Source organism: Bactrocera neohumeralis, chromosome 3 (genome assembly GCF_024586455.1).
Source record: "Bactrocera neohumeralis isolate Rockhampton chromosome 3, APGP_CSIRO_Bneo_wtdbg2-racon-allhic-juicebox.fasta_v2, whole genome shotgun sequence".
Classification (NCBI taxonomy): domain Eukaryota; kingdom Metazoa; phylum Arthropoda; class Insecta; order Diptera; family Tephritidae; genus Bactrocera; species Bactrocera neohumeralis.
The window spans coordinates 27,631,787-27,655,454 of record NC_065920.1 but is presented as its reverse complement, the minus strand read 5'-3'; the positions used below and the strand labels follow the sequence as shown (position 1 = coordinate 27,655,454).

At 35.4% G+C, this 23,668-nt stretch overlaps 1 protein-coding gene and 1 long non-coding RNA gene across 14 annotated transcripts in view; one reads left to right on the top strand and one right to left on the bottom strand.

Moving 5' to 3' along the window:
• Positions 1-23,668, bottom strand: part of LOC126753269 (GTPase-activating protein skywalker) — a 170,226-nt gene that overhangs the window by 6,381 nt on the left and 140,177 nt on the right. For 9 of the 13 annotated variants that reach the window (XM_050464587.1, XM_050464581.1, XM_050464582.1 and 6 more), the window contains 4 exons: positions 4,686-4,810; positions 4,263-4,591; positions 4,027-4,198; positions 969-998 (listed from right to left, as the gene is read on the bottom strand). In XM_050464587.1, the coding sequence (XP_050320544.1) occupies positions 969-998; positions 4,027-4,198; positions 4,263-4,591; positions 4,686-4,810 (656 nt within the window). The remainder of the gene's footprint in view (positions 1-968; positions 999-4,026; positions 4,199-4,262; positions 4,592-4,685; positions 4,811-23,668) is intronic. The other 4 variants (XM_050464590.1, XM_050464593.1, XM_050464589.1 and 1 more) reach the window with 1 other exon arrangement.
• On the top strand, positions 768-8,270 carry LOC126753323 (uncharacterized). Its single transcript, XR_007666114.1, has 3 exons — positions 768-812; positions 7,497-7,695; positions 7,761-8,270. It is a non-coding gene; the product is annotated as an uncharacterized LOC126753323 (long non-coding RNA).

The following is a 23,668-nucleotide window of genomic DNA, read 5'->3' as shown; positions in this document are numbered from 1 at the left end:
AAAGTAAAATATATTATAGTCCATGGGTCGCAGGGTATTATTCGTCAGCAGATTTAGGCGTTAGGCAGAGCAGGGTCGAGAGAGAGAAATAAAATATTCACATTTTTATGGCAGCATTTCAAAAAGAGAAAAGAAGTTATAATTAAAAGTATTTCGTTACTCTTGCAATTGAGTTTAGATGTAATGTAAAATGTTTTTTTTTTCCTTTTTTTCTTAACTAATTTTTCACAACAAATTTCAGCCAATCAAATATGTATAATATTGCACAAACAATTTTAGTAATACACAACAAAACTTTAGTCCTTTCCTTGTTGCCAAATAACATGTGTGTTTACATAACGATCGCAATGAAAATAAATAAATGGAACAAAGGTAAGCAAAGAAAACCGAAAATAGGTGACAAGTCATGCCATTTTTTTTTTATTTTTTGCAAGTTTAAAAGTGGAAAATGCAATAAAAGCGAAAGGATAAAACAATTTTGAGCCAAGTGCAAGCAAAGAGCGCCACTTCAGCAAGGTAGTATATGATATTTAAAGGCTTAGAGGTTACAGATAGGCAAGTGAAACGAGTTTTCTTACAAGAAAGCACGAAAGTGTTAGTAAATGGTAGCACAAAAACAAAAAACGACACACCCACACGTATGCATGTTTGTATGTACGCGCGCAGAAGCAGCACAAAAAAAGTATATATGTTAAACCAAAGATAATGCAACACCGACAAATCAACGCCCAATTAAATCAAGACAGTAGACAAACTCAACACGGCAACGCAAACGGAAACGGAAATCGACACAGTAACGCAAACTGAAAAGTGTAATTAAACGCAAAACTAGCATACAAGTAGTAGAACGAGCTTTGCATTTGCATTAGCAGCTGTTAAATTATATATTATATTGTTTTTGTTTTTGCTTTTTGCATTTTGCTATATAATTCAAGTATTGATAATAAGTTATGCTGTGTGTCCCATACCAAATTGCGACAGGTCTCGGTGTACAATCGCTAAAATGTTGCAATGCACATTTCGGCAGTTCACCACGAGAGTTACGAGAGTTACATATGCGGAAAAGTAAACGAAATGAAAAAACAAGATAGAAATCAAATTAAATTCGTTACTTGTTGTGGCTTTGTTGTTGTTGTTGTTTGCTACAGTGTGTTTTCTATATAGATATTAATATTAAATATTTACTAAGCTATTGGTTAAAACTAAAACTAAGCAGAGAGCAATTATACAAATACATATGTACACGGCGTGTCACAAAAATAACCGCACTTTTTGGTTACATAAGTCACATAGAAAATACCAAATGTATTTACGCTGAAAGTTATTATTTATGCAACAGTGGCGTACCCACGGGTGGAAAGGGGGGTGATTTTGGGGTCAAAACAACCCAACTCTCAAATCCCTCCTTTATCCAAATGAGTGGTTTTAATACCAATTCAGACAAATTTACGAAGTAACAACACTATGACAAATATTTTGGAAGGAAAATCCGCGCAGAAAGAAAATTTGGTTCCACCACTGCTATGCAATACAGGTGCCATTAGATACAATACAATGATTGGAACGATCAACCAGCGAAAGCAAAATATGGACACAATGCACCCCTGGTCGCGGTGCAATCCTCATCTATTTATCAAAGCATAAATATTTTATGGAAGTAATGTTCCTCAGCAGCTCAGTTATCGTGGCTATAAGCTTGGCTGGGATATCATCATCAGCGTACGGAGTGATAGAAATTTCATCTGGTGGTATTGTGCACTTTGTAAAAAATGGCACAATTGCAAATTTGTTTCCTTTATTGAAATGGCTGTAACCTTTAACATCTGTTATATGATTTACATGAGCTCCGATGCATTTGAAAGAAGATGAATGTACCTTTTTAATGCTGCAAATTTTCAACTGAAAACGCTGCATGTTGTTTGATTATATATAAAGTGCGGTTATTTTTGGGACACAACGTGTATGCATAAAATGTGCGAACAAAACTTGCGTTATAAGAATTTTTTTTGCGACAACAGGGTACTGCGAAATATTTTTTTACGATATTAAATAATTTTCTTAATATTTTATCAAATTTTTTCCAGAATATTTATCACGAAGTTCATAACACGCAGAAGAAATGTCGGAAACCCTCTAAAAAATATAAATAAATATAAATATGACGATGCAAGTCGATTTAGCCATGTCCGTCTGTCTATCAGTATATAGGCGAACTAGATCCTCAGTTTTTGAGATATGAATCTGAAATTTTGCAAACGTCATTTTCTCCCCAAAGAAGCGAGACATATTCACAAAATTTCGTACGAATTATTGTTTAAGATTAAGTCAATTGTTTAAGATTAAGTCAAACGCAGGCTTCCTAAAGGATGACTACTCTTTATGAACCTATTAACTGAAATCCATCTGGTACTACAATGGTCGGAAACTGGTCTATACCTATTGTTGAAGACAACAGTACAATCTCCAATGAAACTGTTCAAATCGGGCCACTATAGCATATACCTGTAGCTATCCTACAAAATGATTGATTAAAATCAGGTTCTAGTAAGGAATATTTGACTATTTTAAAAAAAATAGTATACCCAAATGTGGGAATAAAAAAATTAAGTTTTTAGTCTCGAAAATTCTATTTTAGATTTTTAGTTCTTAATACCAAAATCGGAATTTTAATCAAAATTTAATTTTAATGAAAATTTAATTTTAAATAAAATAGTTTAATTAATATAAAAATTTATTTTTTTTAATAAAATATAATATAATAAATAAAATTAGATTTTCAAATTAGTTAAAAATTAATTTAGTTAAATATTTTTTAATATTTAATTTAATTAATTTTTTTAATATAGAAATTAATTAATTTTTTTTTTTAAATTTTGTTACATTTTTAGTTTAATAAAAATTTTAAATACAATTTTTTAATTTAATTAAAATGAATTATTTTATTTTTTAATTTTTAATTTAATGAATTAATTTTTCTTAATTAAAATTAAATTTTAACTTTTAAAAATTTTCAAAATAAATTTTTAGATTTTTAATTAATGCCGAATTAAATATTGAAGATCTAATTTTAAATTAATTTTTTTTTTTTTTAATTTTTTTTTTTAATTTTTTGTTACACTTTTAGATTAATAAACATTTTAAATACAATTTTTTAAATTAATTAATTTTTTTTAATATTTAATTTAATTAATTAATTTTTCTTAATTAAAATTAAATTTTAACTTTTAAAAATTTTTAAAATAAATTTTTAGATTTTTAATTAATGCCGAATTAAATATTGAAAATCTAATTTTAATTTTTTGAAAATCTAATTTTAATATTTTGCATTGAGAAATATGCAACCCTGCTTATGACGCGTTTTATCCGCTAACTTAGCTTCGTTGACACGGTACCGAAATGTAACAAATTATCTCGCCAAGAAATCGAAGCATCTTTTTTTTCATAATTTTTTTTTGTATTAAATAAGAAATTCCATTAACGATGTCATTTCGTTCGCACATATTTTGCACAGCTCTTCTCTATACATAAATTAAGCTGAGTTAACATTTATAACTAATTACTGAAGTAGCTTAAAATTAGACTAAGCTGAATTGAGAAGCTGAAATATTGAATGTGAAAAAAAATGAAAATCTACTCTGCCGTTTGTGGGCAAATTCGTGAAAATAATTATACAAAGACAGCTAGAGTGAACTGGGAAATAAAGAATTGTGATGTGGGTGTACTAAAAGCACAGTGGATTGATTTGATACGTGAGTGTAAATGGCATGGGGAAGTAAGGAAAGGGGCAAAGTAATATTATATGTCACTTTTCAGCATCAGCAACTCGTTGTAGAAATTCGAAAGTTACGTTGCTTGAGAGCATATAATACGAAATTAGAGAAATGAAAATATACATACATATATAAATTCATTTATGGTTTAGTAGATTTTTGCAATTTTAATTTTTTAACCTCAAAACAGCTTTAGTAATTTCATATCATTAGTTAGTTGATAAAAAGTATGCCTTTACGCGGCAGAAGGACTAACCTCACGTATGGTCAATGTGTGCGACATCATTTGTATATTGACTTGTGATTGACTCGATGGTAAATTATCACTGGATCTCGACTTAACTAATTGCTTTGAACCGCTATTCAAAACGGAACGGCTCTTTAGTATCATTTCAGTCTTCATAAATATTCTAGAAATATATGTGGAACTGTGGAGAGAAATTGAACGTTAGTATTGCTTGCGAGTTAAAGGTAAAAGTGTTGCGAGCTTACCTCAGTCCCCTAATACTAAATGCGGCATGCAATAATTTCGTTGGTGACACTGGTATCTTCTTGCAGAATTTAATTAACGCATTACCAATGTCATTCTTAATATTATCTGGACTCCATTCGTTGTTGGATTGACACTCTTTGTGGAAGAGATTGATTATCACGAGCGCCACACGATACAGCACCTTAATACCCTCGTGGAAGTAACAATCCATAATGCGTACTAGATGCTGAAATGGTAGACCTGCTAATATCCACCAGCACCAATCCATGAAGACGCGTTCCAGCTTAACACCAGGGCAGATGCGTTGAAAATAGGTCACGGCATTTTTCTGTGTGGACGAAAATCGGTGGTGTGAAGTTAGTCGTATATGAAGTAGGTCTGTTATAATGTTTGTTGTGTGGACTAGTGTCCGGTTTACTTACGCTATGCTTTTTGGCAATTTGCATCACAGTTTTCCAGGTGACTTCATGCTGTAATTTGGTTTGCTTTATAAAGACTTTCTCCTTGCTGCCGACAAGCGCTGCTAAACAATGATACGCTTCCTCCTCTGCAAAAAAAAATGTTAAAGTTTGATGGTTAAAGTAGTGGAAAGGATACATTCGCTTGGTTAAACTAAGTTTACACATTACGACATAATTATTGTCATTAATATTTACCTATTCTCTCTTACTGTTATGGACTGAAGTAAAAACAAGAAAAAACGTTAATTTTGTTTAAACCTTAACCCTATAATACTCGAAGCATTATAGCCTTTCCATTGCATTCTGCTTTGGGCATTAATTCAAGCCAAATTTCGGGAGGATATCTCGTCAATTAAAAAAGTTTTCTATACAAGGACTCGTTTTTTATCCATCAGCTTCTATGGAAGCTATATGTTAACAGTGATCCAACCTAAATAATATCTTCGGATATTATATCGATGTCTGAGGCAATAATCAGTTTCAAGTTTGATGAAGATACTCGTATCTCGTCAAATAAAAAAGTTGTCCATATTTTTTTTTTAGATCATTCGGTTTGTATGGCAGCTATATGATATAGTGGTCCGATATAAGCGGTTCCAACAAAATAGCAACTTTTTGGAGAGAAAAGGATGTGCATACAATCTCAGATCGATATCTCAAAAACAGAGGTACTGGTTCGCGTATGCACTTCGTCATGCTGAACATTTATATCATAGGGTCTCCTTGACGTTTTCTTCTACAAAAATCGTGGCAAACCTGTTCAAAGTAGTATTATAAGGAATCCCATGTTATAATATAATACTAGAAATCCTCGCAAACGCTCTGCTCTAACACAAACCCACCACAGATCACTTAATGTACATATGTATATTGTGTTGTAGCTAAAAAAGACGAGTTCGTTCGTTTCCTACATTCTGAAATGGCACATTGTTGCACCTATCTGATTAACATATGTTAATCATACATTATACTAATGAGCCACACAAATCACACAATAATAGACGACTGAACAGGCGTTCATGTAGAAAATTCTGACTTCAATATGACATTGAGCCGGTTAAGCATTTTCGATTGACCCATATGAGTTGTGAGATGTTGGCGTTGTAAAGAATTTTGTCAACTTTTTATTACTGCTTTTGCGGCCAAAATATGTTCATATGTTGCTTGTTTATTGTCGAATATTTGAATTTAAAAATATATTTTTGGATTAAAGCCAAACAAAGCGACAAAGTGAGCGCGAAATGCTGTTATTTTTTAAAGAAAAAATTTCCCATGACAAACGGAAAATTATAAGGCAAATAAAAAAACGTCGAAGAAAAAGCAAAAGTCAAACAGGAGAACAAATAAAAATTAGCACAAAGAGACTAAAAATATACGTGAAAATAGAAATATTCAATGAATAACAGCAAAACAATTTTGAAACATAAATACCATAAATCAAGGCAGGCACGAGCTTTAGTTGTGAATTTAGTTCGAAAAAAAAAGAAAGTGATAATAATAATTAATAAACAAGAATGGGGAAGTACTGAATATCACAGCAGAGAAATTGCTTAGGGATGAGTAATAGAAAAAAAATCAAAAAAAACTGTCACGTAGCATGAGTTTAATCATATTTTTAATATTATAAGTACATAAACCACGTCCAGTGCGCAGGAAAACAAATATAGAGTGTACACGAAGACCGTGAAGAGTCAATACGGCGGCGTTCGCAGCAACTCGGACTGACGTATGAAACGACTTGGCGCATTTTATGTCGAGATCTTAAATTGAAAGCATCCAAAATACAGTTTGTACAAGAACTGAAGCCGCCCGACCTTCCCAAGCGACATCGCTTCGCTCTATGGGATCTTGAAAAGTTCCAAGAAGATCCGACGTTTTCGAGCCAAATTTTGTTCAGTGATGAGGCCCATTTCTGACTCAATGGGTATGTTAACTAACAAAATGGTCGCATTTCGAACGAAGAGCAACATGAAGACATTCAAGAGCAGTCATTTCATCCAGAAAAGCCAACGGTTTGGTGTGGTTTGTGGGCCGGTGGAATCATCGGATCATATTTCTTCAAAACTAATGCCGATGAGAACGTAACCGCCAATGGCGACCGTTATCGCGCCAAGATAACCGACTATTTGATGCCTGAAATTGAAGCTCGTGAACTCGGCGACATTTGGTTCCAACAATACGGCGCCACTTTCCACACATCGCAACAATCAATGGATTTATTGAGAGCACACTTCGTTTAGCAGATAATTTCACGTTTTGTAGCGATCGATTGGCCACTAAGATCGTGTGATATGACACAAGTAGACTTTTTCCTGAGGGCATATGTAAAGTCTTAAGTATATGCGGAAGGCCTTGGATAAACGCGTGTCATTCGCTAGTTACCAGTCAAAATGCTCGAACGAATTATTGAAAATTGGACTCAATGGATGGACCATATGAGACGTAGCCGCAGCCAAAATTTAAAAGAGATAATCTTCAAAAAATAAATGTCAAAGAATGTTCTTTCAGGTGATAACAAACATTTCCCACTGAATATGAAATTTCCGTGATTTTTCTTTAAAAAATTAGTGAAAAGTAGATGATCCTTTGGTACGAGGTCCCCTTAGAGATAGACTATGGAATCAAGCGAATCCAAGTGTATTCCAAATCATCAGGGATTATTAAAGTACATTAAATGCTGTAAATATGTATAACTGACTGGCTAGTGTCTATAACTCCTTGAGAAACATTTTACATATTAGCGTTAAACTTATAATTTTTATCTAATTTCAGTTACACTATTGTTTATTTGCACAAATTCATTAAAATGTTTACAAAGATTGGAGCAACAAATTCACAACACTCAAACAGCCCTATGAATGCGCCGGTTGATCGATGAATGGTGCTAGTGAACCGGTTCTACGCAAATGCATACGTAATTGCCAACAAAACTGAGCACGCGAATTCTCGAGAATTTTAGCAGTTCATAAAGGTAAAGACTACAATAGATTCATTGATTAGCGTTTTAATGATAATTCGCTTGCGCATTTCGCTTAGGAAACTATAATGTCTCTAGTTAAAAAGTTGGACATAATAGGAACAGAATTCATTGTTTGCTAATGTGGCATCATCGATTACTTAACAGGTGACTTATACTGTTATTCGCTTGTGATTAATATAAATATTGTGAACCTAAGCTCAATTACTTATAAGTTTAACTAAATTTGTGTTAATAAATCACTGTTTTCTCAAGCTTAAAATAAAATATAAATAAATAAAAAAGTTTATAATTGAAGAGACATAACTATAGAATTCATTGCGGTCTGGTAACAATTTAGCCAAACTGCGGGTTTCAAAAATTTATGATATTGGACAACACCTAGAATTTCAGGAATTTGTAACTCAAAGCTTTAACATAATTTTAGACGGAAGAAAATTGGAAAGCAAGACTTAAAAAACTTTAAGTTTTATCTAAGAAATGACTTGGTAATTATAAATTTTAGCAGTAATGATCAAGCAGCACCGCAGAAATTTCATCGATTCCATCGAAAGAAATCAGAAATAGTTGGCTGACCAATTGACAAGAAAAGCGGTGGCCACAAAGTCGATAGAATCGAAGTGAATTTCTGCAATGGAGACTAACTGATCATCAAAAATAGCTTCGGGCGGGAATATTGACTTGATAGTGATTCGGTTATCTCTAGAGGATTTGGACTTAGTAACGCAAAGTTATTTCTATCGGCTGCAAAGGTACGAAAGGGTTCCCTACTGCGTGCTGTGTCATGCAAAACATAGAGAATTTGGACCGGTAGAAAGCCGTTGATAACTTTGAAAATTAAAATATATCATTGTATGACGAAATTCCTTGGAAAATGTCAGGAAAATAGCAAAAATGAAAGTATAAATAATTTAAGAGATGACGAAAACCCGACGTTTCTGTCACTTTGTACGCACGCGTAACTCTAAATCTACATATATATGTTATTCAAACTGAACAATAAAGCACAATAAATAAAGTCATAAATTTAAGCAAATTTAGGGAAGCTTTAATAACTTAAGTAATACTTGGCAATATATATAAATATAAACTGGAAGTACAGGGTTCTCCATTAAAAAGAATTTCTACAAAGCTTTTCAGGTTACTATTAATCGGGGTTGATAAATTTTCAAAGCAAAAAACATCATGGTATGATGGAACCCATTAGAAAAAGTATATAAAATAAAAAATAATAATACAAAGCCTTCACAGGCAGTCGAGAGATCGTTGAAGACATGCCTTCGACCTCTTCAACTGGTGAAAATATTAAAAAAAAGTCAATGATATGGTGCTTGAAAATCGTCAAGCAAGTGTAAGAGAGATGGCAAGGGAGCTCGACATCTCTCGCGAGTCCGTTCCAATGATTTTGATGGAAATTTGGTTACGAAGCGACTCGTCCCGATAAAGCTGAATTTTTTTCAGAAAGAGTACCGTAAACAGGTCGAATTCCCCACATTCATGGAAAGCATTATAACTGCCGATGTGACATGAGATTATGTGTTTGACATGCAAACAACTCATCAATCATCAACATGGAGGCTAAAAAACAAGCCGAAACCAAAAAAAAAAAATACCCAAAGCCGCTCAAAAATCAAGGTGATGCTCGTTATTTTTTTCAATATTCGTAGTATGGTGTATCATGAATCTATTCTGGAGGGGTAGACGGTCAATAAGGAGTTCTATTTGGATGTATTGAGACCTTTGCGTGAGAACATCGGTCGAAAACGACCGGAATTGTGGAAGAACACTTAAACGATGATAATACACCATCATATCGAGCATCGATTGTGACCGAATATACAGCAAAAAACGCAATGAATATCACCGATCAACCACCGTATTCTCCAGATTTGGCTCCGTACGATTTTTTCTTGTTCCCCAAATTGAAATTGCCGCTCCGTATAACCTGCTTTTAATCGACCAAAGAGATAAAACCAAATTCGCTGAAAGAGCTGAAGACCATCCCAAAAAGTGCTTATGAAGTGTTTTCAGGACTGGAAAAGTCGTTGGGATAAGTGTATTACATCTGGTGGGGATTACTTTAGAGGCGGCAAAATAAATATTGATGAATAATTAAATACGTTGCATTTTATTTACAATGTATATCGACAAAGCACGCGAGTTTTCAAGCTAAAAATTCTCCTGACAAAATATCAGCTCATAGTCACATACATAAGTAAAACCTACAAATATAACACCCTGTACTAACATATCTAAGAAAATACATTTATTTATAGCTGCTCATTAGTTTCACATTTTCTGAAAATATGAAAAATCGCAGCTACTCAAGCTGCTCGGCCTAGGGGCGAGTCTTGATGCGCGCTTAGCGCATTTTTCATTATCAAACTCGCTCGATATAAATAACACATCCACCTGCAGGCCCTCACAAGTATTTTAAGCTGTTACCACATATGTACATATGTATATGCATATATTCATATATATATATGTACTTAAACATATGACTACTGATTTTTACATCTCGCCATAAAAAAATAACAAAAATATGCCTACTGGCGAATTCACACCAACAATTGCACAACTGCCAGTGAGCTTTAGGTCAAGAAAACTCATTTTACAAGGTTGTCATGTCGTTGCTCGCCTATTGCACTCACTTGAGCAACAGCAACAATAATTGTGACAACGACAACTGCAAATACGATAACCGATACGGTAGGGTTGCAACGAAGCTTTAAAAGTTGAGCTCAAGTTGCGGTCATAAATCATTAGAAGATTGAAAGAAGGAGGAGCACAAGAGGGGTGCCGTTTTACACAAAAAAAAAAAAAAAAAAAAAAACGAATGTGCATAAACGAGACTAAACGCACCACACGATTTCTCATGCTCCGAACGACACATGCGGACTATGCGAACCCGACCAAAGCCGGCATTAGATGAGATGCCGATGTCTATGCTATAAGTGGTTGCCGGCTGGTTGGTGGCTTCGACGGCGAAAAAACGTCTGTCTCTCTTCCAATTAAGCGCCAATTCAGCTTGTAATCATATTTACGCTGCCAATAAGGTAAAAAGCGAACGGGCAAACATTGTCATTTTCATTTAAAAGGTATTTGGTACACGAATGGAACATACATATGTACAGATGTGTAGTATATGATATAGATAACTAGATATATGGACTGTCAAATGCATTTATGCATGACTGCCTTGCACGTAATTCTATGCGAGTGTGAGTAAAATTCTATTTACACACTCATATCTATATATCGCTTAAATATTGAACTCCTCTAGTTGGGGTTAGAATTAGTTCAGCATAATAGTCGTAGTCGTGTGCAGCGACGTCAGCGCACTCGTATTCGTATATTTAGCACATTAATTTATAATTATTGCCAGCAATATTTTTAAAATTGCATAATTGTCATAATTGAAAGGCAATTTATAGCGACTGTAATTCAGCGGTATCATGGGTCATTGTGCCAAACGGTATTCAAAGGGAATACAGTTGAATAAAATGAAAAGCAACATTTATAATAAATTAGTAAAATTAGTAAAACAAATTAAAAATTAATTTAAATTAAATAACATTAAGTGTTCTATTAACATATTATTGTTTATAAAAAAAAATATGATAAATACAAAACAATTATTAATATTCATTAACACAGCGCTAGTGATGAAAAGTTGCCAGTTGTGTGAACTAAAACAAGAAAAAACGTAAACTGCGGCTGAAACGAAGCTTCAATACCCTACACAGGTGCATTTTTTATAAGATATATTGTCAAATAAACAAGAAAAATTAGGCAAATAATAATTATTATATATAGATTTGATTATAATCAAACCTTTCCCCCATCGTTCTCTGAAAAAATTTTCTTTTATGCCCTGAACAGGGTATATTAAGTTTGTCACGAAGTTTGTAACACCCAGAAGGAAGCGTCGGAGACCCTATAAAGTATATATGTATATAAATGATCAGTATGTTGAGCTGAGTTGATTTAGCCATGTCCGTCTGTCTGTCCGTCCGTCCGTCTGTATATATACGAACTAGTCCCTCAGTTTTTAAGATATCGTTTTGAAATTTTGCAAACGTCATTTTCTCTTCAAGAAGCTGCTTATTTGTCGGAACTGCCGATATCGGACCACTATAACATATAACTGTCATACAAACTGAACCATCGGAATCAAGTTCTTGTATGGAAAACTTCCGCATTTGACGATATATCTTCATAAAAGTTGGCACAGGTTATTTTCTAAGGCAACAATGTAATCTCCGAAGAAATTGTTCAAATCGGTTAACTCTAGCATATAGCTGCCAAACAAACTGGACGATTGGAATAAAGTTCTTGTATGGAAAACTTCCGCATTTGACGATATATCTTCATAAAAGTTGGCACAGGTTATTTTCTAAGGCAACAATGTAATCTCCGAAGAAATTGTTCAAATCGGCTTACTATAGCATATAGCTGCCATACAAACTGAACGATCGGAATCAACTTCTTGTATGGAAAACTTTTGCATTTGACAAGATATATTCACGAAATTCGGTATAGATTATTTTCTAAGGCAACAATGTAATCTCCGAAGAAATTATTTAGATCGGTTAACTATAGCATATAGTTGCCATACAAACAATTTTGCATTTGACAAGATATATTCACGAAATTCGGTATAGATTATTTTCTAAAGCAACAATGTAATCTCCGAAGAAATTGTTCAAATCGGCTTACTATAGCATATAGCTGCCATACAAGCCGAACGATCAGAATCAAGGTTTTATATGGAAAACTTTCGCATTTGACGTGGTATATTCACGAAATTTGACATGCATTACTGCTTAAGGTAATATTATAATCTCCAAAAATTAAAGTGAAAACTGCTATTTTCCACTAAAAAATTCCGCCATTTTGCGTTCGGGGTATACATATGAAAATGAGTTAAAAATATGGCAACAGAAAAATAATATACATACATATAGGCCTTTAAACAATAAGTACACGTTTTTATTGTTTATCATTGTACGATAACGACCTATAAGACAAGCGTTTTGTAGTAAATTGTTTTCATAATGAAAGAGTCAACACAGATTTTTTTCTTTCAATTTATGAAAATTAACAGAAGCTCTTGTTTCGTCACGCCTCCGCGTCACTCGCGAATAATAAAGAAACCGGCAATATGTACTTATGAATGAAGTATCACCGTCATGTCAATGTCAGCAGTAAATATCGTTGGCTTACAACCGTATTATGTAAGGCAAGTGTTATATATATTTCCCAGCCTACAGCCCTGGCTATTCTTATATTTTGTATCGCGTATTATGCCTACTGTTCTCACTAAACTTTTACATTTTTCTCTCTCTCTCTCGGTTCTTTTCTTAATGATGAATTTGGTTATTCAGTGTTTGAGATATCATCTTGGTATAACTGAAAAATGTCAAAAGTTTATAGGTTAATATTTAATAGTTCAGGTTTCGACTCTCAACCTGACCCTGAACCGCTTTGGTTGGTCAAAATGTGTTATATTTTAATGAAACGAACTGCACACGCTTTCTTAAAAATTATGTGTCTTAGCGCTGAATGAAATTGGTGCAAACTTTATCGTCGTCGTAACCTTATATCTCTAATATAAACAATTCTGATCTTCTGGTTGACGTTTTGCACACCAGCTCTACTCAGTTCAGAGAATCAGCGTAACTGATTTGTGAGATTATTTTGAATATAAAGGAGATGTAAGAAATTTTAGAAGAATGTCTCATAACCTATTATATTTACTACACTTTTGGATTAAAGACTGCCTTTTCGACTTTGTACTTGGGAGCTATCGTCAGCATTAGAATTCCGTAGATTATGACGACGTTGCCATAATTTTAAAATTACAAATGTATCTTTATCGTTGAGATGAGAAAACAAAACTACTTAAAACAGGTTTTGAACACTGAATAATGCAGCTGCTTAGTTAGTAAAGGCAAGTTAATTACTAGTATTGTAAAAGGGGCTAAATTAAATTGCAAACCGATCCCGGTTTTTGCGACTACAAATTGTATATGCAACTTCAGTCAGAAGGCAAACACAAAAATATCTATTTATTACAATAAAGATGCTTGTAAGAACGCTGAATCTAATAATTACACTAGTTTACAGTTAATTTGCGACTGCGATGTTAAAGGCGGTGTTTTGGCTGATTTTGGGTTGGGTTTTTGGGAAAACTGTAAGAATTCCGGAACACGTAGGATCTTTTGTGTTTTTAGTGTCAAGGAGTGTCGGGGTCAAACCACCACCATTTAGAAAATAGCTGTATCTGTACGTGCTGGAAATTTTTTTTTATTCCGCGTCCACTGTATTCTAACAGGACACCTCAAACGCCACACAAATCTGTTAGATCAGTTGAGTAGTGTTATTAGCTATGTGTCTGTATATTTTCACCACATTTTTTGAGGAAAAAAATTAATAATTTTCGACTTTTTTATGCTAAGATAAATTTTAAATATTTTTTTCTTAATTTTTCCCTCATTTTTTTAATTTTATCTTAATTTTTTTTATTTTTTTTTTAATTTTTTTTTTTTTTTTTTTTTATTTTTTTTTAATTTTTTTTTTAAATTATTATTATTATTTTTTTAATTATTTTTTTTTTAATTTTTTTTTCATTTTTTTTTATATTTTTATCACTAATTTCAGCTTAACAGGACACCTCAAACGCCACACAAATTTTTTTTAATGTGTCTGTTTTTTTTTTGGAGGAGAAAAATACTTTTTTTTAGTTTTTTATATTTTTTTAATTTTTTTAAATTTTTTTAATTATAATTTTATTTTTTTTATTTTAATATTTTTTTTTTTTAATTTTTTTTTTTTTTTTTAATTATATATTATTTTTTTTATTATTATTTTATTTTTAACTATTATTATTTTTTTTTAGTTTTTCTTATTTTTTGTTTTAAATTTTTTTAGCAATATTATTGATTACTAAACATTAGCATATTTATTAATCACTAATTTCATTATTAATTAAATACAGACATTAGCCTAAGCACTTTGTTCTACATTGCGGTGGTGATAACAGCCTCATAGACAACACAGCACGAACTCATACCGAATTTAGGTAAACAAAGTGTAAATAGGTAGTACGAGTATGTTATTGTTTATGAGATAAGGTGCAGTCACTCTTAACCTATCAGCCTCACCCCAAGCCATGAGACAGGCAATCCTTGATTCATCAATTAATAACAAAACATTACAAACCGCACTTAGATGCTTGTATGTATGTATGTATATATGTATGTATGTAAAATATATATCAGATTCGCTGTCTACATTACAGTCAGCTGTTCGGTTATCAGCTAATGTTTTGCATACAAACATACACACAAACTACTGTTCTTGCGGCCAGCAGAAACTGGTAAAAGCCGGCCACGTGGTGCGCCTATTGTGCTTATCAACCAACACAATCAAACAAATCACTGTCGCAGAGAGAAATATGTATATGGCTGAAGGCATGTGCACACAGGCAACTCACAATAAAACAGTTACAATTGACTTCAGTTGATTTTATAGACCCACCATATGATGAAAACGTTACGAATATTTTGTATGTGTTGCATTACTAGTCCAAAAGGAATTGGAGGATGGAGCCATGTGTAGAAGTTCAAACAAGTGAGGAAAGTTCTCTGAGCGCCTTTCACTTGGGAGTGACCAGAAACGATTCTTTGGCTAAAGCAGCTCACGACTTCCGGTCCAAAACCAAGTATTCTCTAGGTAGACAAAAAACATCCGTTTGAAGGCGAGCGAAAGTAAGAATGCGAAGCATCCCTCCACAGGGCTGTGCGCTGAGTTTGAGATCCGCCACGTAAAAAAACACCTCCAATGAAAAGAAGAAAACAGCCAAAAGGAATAGAGTAGAGCAAGTAAGGGCTCGGCGTTCCATAATCCTATGAATGGTGAACCAATCAGTCACGCCTCACTTTCGAAAAAGTGCGAAGTGAAGCAAGAAAATAGGCATTAATGCATTCTATTGACAGATGTCAGATCATTAGTTCATGAATTATATCATTTTGAGTGAAGCAAAAACTTGGCTTTACGCCGAGTATCTGGACACTGCCCCAAAGAAATCAGCAATCAAGGATTAGTATGCTAAGTTTGGACATGGTGAAATGAGCACCGAAGACGGTGAATGCAGTGGCCGACGACAAAAAGAGGTTGCTACCGACGAAAACACGAAAACATTAAAAACTCCACAAAATAACTTTGGATGACCATAAACTGAAGTTGTTCGAGATAGCAGGCGCTCTAAAGATATCTACTGAATGTATACATCATATCATTTATGAATATTTGGGTATGAGTAAGCTTTACGCAAAGTGAGTGCCACACTAGCTCATTTTGTCCAAAAACAAAGACGAGTTGATGATTCGGAGCAGTATTTGAAGATGTTCAAGCGTAATAAATCCGGGGTTTTGCGTGGATATGTGACAATGGATGAAGCAGGGCATCAACATTTGACTCCGATGTTTAATCGACAGTCATTCACACGATGAACCCACTCCAAAGCGAGTAAAAACGAAACAGTTGGCTGACAAGGTTATGACATCCGTATTTTGGGATGCGCATGGAATAACTTTTATTGACTACCTTAAAAAAGGAAGGACTAGCAACAGCGACTATTGCATAGCGTAAGTGGACCATTTGAAGGACGAAATGCCCCAAAATGGCCGCATTTGAAGAAAATTAAGGTGCTGTTTCACTAAGCCAATGCACCGTGTCACAATTTAGTGAAAATGAGGGCAAAAATCCATGAATTGGGTTTCGAATTGCTTCCGCATCCACCGTTTCTTCTTCAAATCTAGCCCCAAGCGACTATTTCCTGTTCTCAGATCTCAAACGAATGCTCGCTGGGAAGATATTTGCATCGAAACTGAGGCCTATTTTGAAGCAAAGAACAAATCTATCAAAATACTACAAACAATGGTAATTTGAGAGTCGCTTAAATGAAAAGAATTTTGCCAAAAAATGTGTTTAACTTTGATAGGCCTGGGACTTTTCAATTGACCTGTTATATTCTTATATGTATACATAAATGGTCAGTGAAACTAGTCGCATCAATTTATCCATGTTCGTCCGTATTTACGTGGATCAGTCTTTCAGTGTTTGAGATGTCGTTCTGAAATCTCGCTTAAGTCCCTCCCCAAGAAACGCTCACCTTTCGGAACCTCCTATATCGGAGCAACATAGCATATATCCGTCTTTCAAATTGATCGATTGATATCAAGTTCTTGTATGGAAAACTTTTTATTTGACTAGATCTTCGCGAAATCCGGCATAGAAAATTGTCCAAGACGATGGTACAAACGCAGGTCAAATTGTTCAGATCAGACCAATATAACATATAGCTGACATACAAACTGTCCGATGAAAAATAAGATACACTTCTTTTTATACCCTCAAGCTATAAAAAAAATCACTTGTGAAGGTTATAATAACTCGGTGGAGACCAAATGAACGTTTTTCCTTGTTTTTTTTCACCCGAATTGTCGAGGAGCATCGACTACCAACCTGACTGCCGCCATTTACACCAAGGCACCTAAAAAATATGGGTTCCATTGACCAACTGATATCTATACTATTTGGTGAAGCTAATGGAAATTAATTCTCCGAATTACTTCCATGTTGAAGACATTTATTGTACCCTATGTAGGCTTTACACTCAACATTGTCAAGAGTACTCAGACCTAGAAGACGAGCACTTAGAGAAATTTCTGCTTGGAAGTCAGCCAACTCGAATATTGGCGATTCCGCTTACCACAGCAACCTTTTTCAAATGTGCCGAATGCGCTCGGTAATTAAAAATTTCAACGGTAAGCAGCGAGGCGTGGCGTGCATTGTCACATAAATAAATATCATAAATATCCCATAAAATGCATTTAATTGCATAGTTTTTGCAAATCTCTTGCTTCTTCGTAAGCAAACATGCAAACCAAAGAACATTTAACCGTGAAATGAAGAAGACACTGAATTCAGCTTTATGGCCACAGCTTTTTGAGCGTGTGCAGTGCGCTATGCCTTAGGTAAATGTGAGTTATCAGGCGAATATTATTTACTCGTGATTGTAATTTTTCTTGCATGTGTTTTTGTTTTGCGTCTCGCTTATTGTTGTTACAATTATAAGTCCACATAAGTACAATAGGCAATAATCATTTCAGTTGTATTTGCATTTGTGCCTACAATAATTGCCCATTTTGTAATCAGTAATTGAGGTCTTACATTTGCGGGCACGTATGCACACACACACACACACACATAGGCTCATACAAACACATATACGGACAAACATGTGCGCATACCTATAACGAGTGTTTGTTTGCATGAATCTATCGAGGCAATGTTTGTCTTGCTATTATTCCCACTTAATAACTACTATTTGCTTAATAATCTAATTCAATAAAGAGACTTTTAATGCAAAAAAAAAAGTTGGGAAGCAAAAAATTCCATGAAATTTAAAGAAAAAAAAAACAAATGAAAAATGCTACAATGAGCAAAAAGTAGTAAGACTTTGTTCATAATTTTGAAATTCTTAATTTATTCTTCAAAATCTATTTCGTCTCCCACAAAGTCTTCCACCTTGGCCTCAATACACTTGTGCCAACGATATATTTACGAAATTTGGTATAAATTATTTTCTAAGGCACCAATGTAATCTGTGAAGGGTATATTAGCTTCGGTGCAGCCGAAGTTAACGTTTTTTCTTGTTTTTTTCAATTCTCGAAACAGTTGTTAAAGTCAATTTCCGGAATAGCCTTCAATGCGCTTAGCGATTCACGTTTAATGTCTTCAGTTGACTCAAAACGGTTTCTCTGGAGCAGTCGTACGAACTTGCTGAATAGCCAGAAGTCACACGGAGCTAAACCAGGCGAATACGGTGGTTACGGCATGATATTGGTTCAAAATTTAGCGAAACACTCACGAAGCATCAATGCAGTTTGCGACGGTGCCTTATGGTCGTGCAAAAACTAAGAGTTGTCGGCTCGCCTTCCGGCCTCTTTTTACGAACAGCTTCGCGCAAACGACGCATAACATTCATTTGGCCGGTCGGAAACAATTCGAAGTGAACCACATCTTGATAATTGAAGAAAACTACCAACATAACCTTGATTTTTGACCTGCTTTGACGTGGTTTTTTCGGCTTTGGCTCATCTTTCACGATATTCGATCGATTGATCGTCTGTTTCCGTGTTGTAAGCATAGATCCAAGACCCATGGCTAGTAATAATACGTTTCATGACATATTGGTAGCCAAAAGCTTGTTTTACAGACGATAACGCGACGCTGTTTTTCATAGAAATGAGTGATTGTGGAACCAATCGCGCTTTAACTTTTTTAGACCCAAATGATCTTTCAAAGTGGTTTTCATTGATCCTTCCGATAATCCAACGATGCCAGTAAGATCTCTGTCTGTTAATCGTCGATTCTCAAGCACCAACACCTATATTTTATTCACGTGTTGATCATCATTTGATGTTGCTGGCCGTCCTGGACGTGGTTCGCCGTTAATGCGTTCTGGAATAATTTTTAATCTTTGAATAATTTGTACCAATCAAAAACACTTACTCGCGACGAACAATTATCATTGAAGATCTTTTCCAACAATCTGAATGTTTCTGCAGCATAAATTTGATTGAACTTCTGAATGTTTCCGCACCAGAAATTTGATTGAACTTCTTTGTTGAATGATTTCACTGATCGAAACTTTATGTACTTCAGAAAGAAGTAGAAGTCGAATTCACTTTATGTATACTATACGCTATAATCGTCCGATATTGGCGGATCCGACAAATGTCCAGCTTCTTGGAGGGAGACCGATATCTCAAAAACTGTGAGACTAGTTCGCGTACATGCAGACAGACGGACATGAAATAGACTTGCGCAGACAGGATTTCTAACTTTTAAGAACCAATCGAACGATATTAAGTTGCTGAAGAGAACGAATGCATTGCGAAGACTCCTCGACGCCAAACAAGTTATTTATAGTGAGCCATTGGTATGTGGAGAACACCAGAGAACCGCAATTTATACTAAGTATATGTATACGCCGGAGTGTAGAACAACTAACTGCATACTTTATTTACGAGTATTGCGGTTTCAAATGGAGAGTGTGATGTCACACCCACTGTGAACCGGATGTAGTGACTGACATTTAAACAAGCCACCTCTAAACAAGCTTGTGATATACTAAGCCCTCCCTTGTTTTGAAAGACTATCTTAACTCTCTTACCTAGAGTCGCTTGGCATCTCAAAGAAACAACATTACTTCGTAATATTGAGAAACCAAATAAGATGGATCGGTTATATAATTGAGTTGAAGTAACAAATTGTTATTAGGCGCTTCAAATGTATTATAAATTAGAATAATCTTCTATTACAATGCTAATTTATGCAAATTTACGCTGACACACTGGAAAATTTTCCTACGAACACCGAGTAAACTTGTTTCACCCAGCGCCCACTCAGCTTCGTAGCTATTCGAGTGCAAGTGTGTGGGTATGCATTACTAATTCGATTGCATATAAATTCCTTCCAAATACAACAACAACATGCAACACACCCACTCACCACACATTTTCCATATTCACATTTATTGCATATTAATTGCTAGGCTTCCGACCGCAACAACCCCTGCCTGTGCACCCCCAGCAGAGCCTACTATCGACTCATTACAAATGTAGAACGCTAAGCCAGCCCGAATGTCGATGATCGCATCGTAAGTGGATATTAGGTGCGATATTCGCGATATTCATAAGTGAGTACATTGTCTAGCAGTTTGAATTGCGCAATAAATTGTACAAGTAAAATATGTGTGAGTTCATAAAACCGCAATTCAACTCGCAAGCGTGTAATCTGTAATCGCATTTAAATTTCGAAATTGTTTGCATTCTTGTTTATTTACATTTACCGACACACAATCAATGTATGTATGCGCATATCGGGGCTTTGCGTGGGGGCGGAAGGTGCTTACAGCGGCTGCGGGCTTTGTGGTGAAGCAGCTGACAGATATATTCATGCTTTTTGATTGACGCAATGCAAATTTGAGAAAAGCTTATCACATCCGGTGGTTAACCGTTCCCACAATAGGCGAAAGACCATCGGCACTGATGGCACAAAAGGTGTGGGTGCCCAACGGTGTTATTGGCCGAGAAAAACAATAATTGCTTTAATTTTTTTATGCAAATGGCATGTTGGATATGTTTAATTATGCGGATTGATCAAAGAAACGTGTATTCTTTATAGCCAATGATCTTTTGTTGTGACTTCAGTCGCCTTTCAACGGTTTCCTGTTTGATTTGGCAATCAGCCCATAGGTAAATCTGCGTTCACTGGCCCTTCAAATTCCAGCGCTGATGACCGGACGGATAAACAGTGTGGAAATTTGTCGGTAGAGAGTGGCGTATCGAACACTCTATATCAATCAAATAGCGAAACGAAGACTGCTGATGAAAACATAATGTTAATTAGAGCGAGCTCCTTGTGGTATTTACTACTGTGGTCATATAAAGAAGCGCAAATTCGGTGTGGGATTCATGGTGGGTGAGAGACTTCGTCGCCGAGTCCTGCCATTTACCCCGATAGATGAACGTAGAGCCACAAGCCGCATCAAAGCGAAGTTCTTCAACATATCGTTGATTTGCAGCCACGCCCCGACGGAAGAGAAGGACGATATGACCACAAATGTCGCTTGGAGCACACCTATGAGAGCTGCCCCCGCCACGAATCCAAAATCGTGCTTGGCGACTTTAACGCCAGGGTGGGCAAGGAAGGTATCCTTGGCGCAACAGTCCACAAATTCAGTCTCCACGAAGAAACATCCACAAATGGGTTGAGCCCGACCTATTTCCCCGGGGACCGAAATATGGTAAGTGCTCTTGTACGATGTAGAATGTCGTGTCACAGTGGAAACAGACTGCCTACCTCGCAACGTTGCAATCGACCACAACAGGTGCGGGATGGGATAGATACTGAGTGTTAAAGAGGGAAGCTAGACGCATCTGCAGACAAAAAACGAGAGAGGCCGCAATGAGTGTGTATGAAAAGCTTGACAAGCTAACCGAAAAGTCGTAGATAATTTCGTCTGTCTTGGGACCAGCATTAGCACCAAAACCATAGTCAGCCTCGACATCTAACGCAGAATAACTCTTGTGAACAGGTGTTACTTCGGGTTGAGTAGGCAATTAGAAAGTAAAGACCTTCTCAACAAGTCACTCATTATACTCGTTCTTCTATATGGTGCAGAGTCATGGACGATAGTAACATCTTATGAATCGGCGTTACAAGTTGTCGAGAGAAAGATTCTGCGGAAGATTTATGGTCCTTTGCGCATTGGCAACGGTGAATACCGCAGTTGATGGAACGATGAGCTGTATGAGATAGACGACGATATTGACTGAGTACAGCAAATTAAGAGACAGCAGCTACGCTGGTTAGGTCATGTCCTTCGAATAGATGAAAACACTCTAGGTCTGAGAGTATTCGACGCAGTATCCGCTGAGAAAGCAGAGGAAGAGAAAGAGCTCTACTAAGATGGAAAGACCAAGGAGAGAAGGACCTGGCTTGGAATCTCCAATTGAACCTGTTATACCAAAACCATTAGCGAGCAAAGAGATAACAACTCGAAGACTGGTAATAAAACTTTAATGTGGATTAGAGCGAAAATTTCAAATATTGTCAAATAAAAAAAAGTATTCAAAAAGATTACTGACAAATATATCTAGACAAAGGTTAGGAAACGCACGCGAAAGCTCGCAGCCGTATTACTAAAAATTATACAATTTGATTGGATTAAACATTAGCATACAATCAGAGCTCAATAGAAATATTGCAGCGGCTATCTCATATTACAACCAAAGCGCTAATTGCTACGACATGACAATTTGATTGTACAATATTTGTGAAATTCAAAAACGTCAACAAGAGCCAAACATATCAGGTCTTCGCAGTCTACGGACCTCGTTACGCCAATTAACGTCCATATGTAATTTGATTCAATATTCCAAGCTAGTCAAAATCAATTTTCACCATTAGCAAAGGCTGTCATAGCCAAGCCAGGTAGGTGTCCACAGTCAGGGTGCGATAAAGAGCCGTTAATATTTTTTATAAGCACACAAATAAATTAGGCTTTCGAGGTTAGGTTTTCTAAGTTATCATGAGTAAACTGAATGATTTGTGAAAATTAAATTAAATGAGGATTAAGGAATTCCCTTTATGGATGAGCACACCTGTGCAAATTGCCATGTGAACTAGTGAGTACCGTTATCGTAATAGCAGGCCGCCATTGTGAAGTCATTAGCGTTTGACAAAATTCGGCAAATTAAACACATTAAGGCATTTCTGATTTGAAATGAGCTAAAGCAATTAATCGCATGCAACAACAGTGAGGTCTGCCTCGATCTACACGAAACATTTCCGGTATTTCACGAATTCACATTCCCTACACACACAGGTATATATGTATATCGTTACATACACATATATACATATATGTGACTTATTTGAGCAGCTTGTTGGAAGACATCTGTGACTGGTCTACGAAGCGTAACAAATGTGTGGGGAAGTGAAAACACTTGCTCCGAACTTTTTTGTTTGTTTGCCTTCTGATTGAAATGCCTCTTTAATTGGCAAGTAAACAAACATATAAAAATATACACATACATACACACACATATGGCACTTGTGTAGTTGTGAAGTAAGTGGGGACTGTCAGCTAATAACTGATCAAATATGTGTTTACAAAGTCACATGCATGCTTTTATGATAAGACGACAATCTGGCGGATCGAGTGCCCCGTGCCGCTGGACGAGGGCGGGGCGCTACAAATGCGATTATTCTATTTCTCAAACGCCGTACGTTTGGGCGCTGATAGTGGAGGTCAATTGGCTGCTGTTGTTGTTCATGTTGCCGTTGTTGTTGTTGCGCTCATTATAATATGCGATAGACCGTT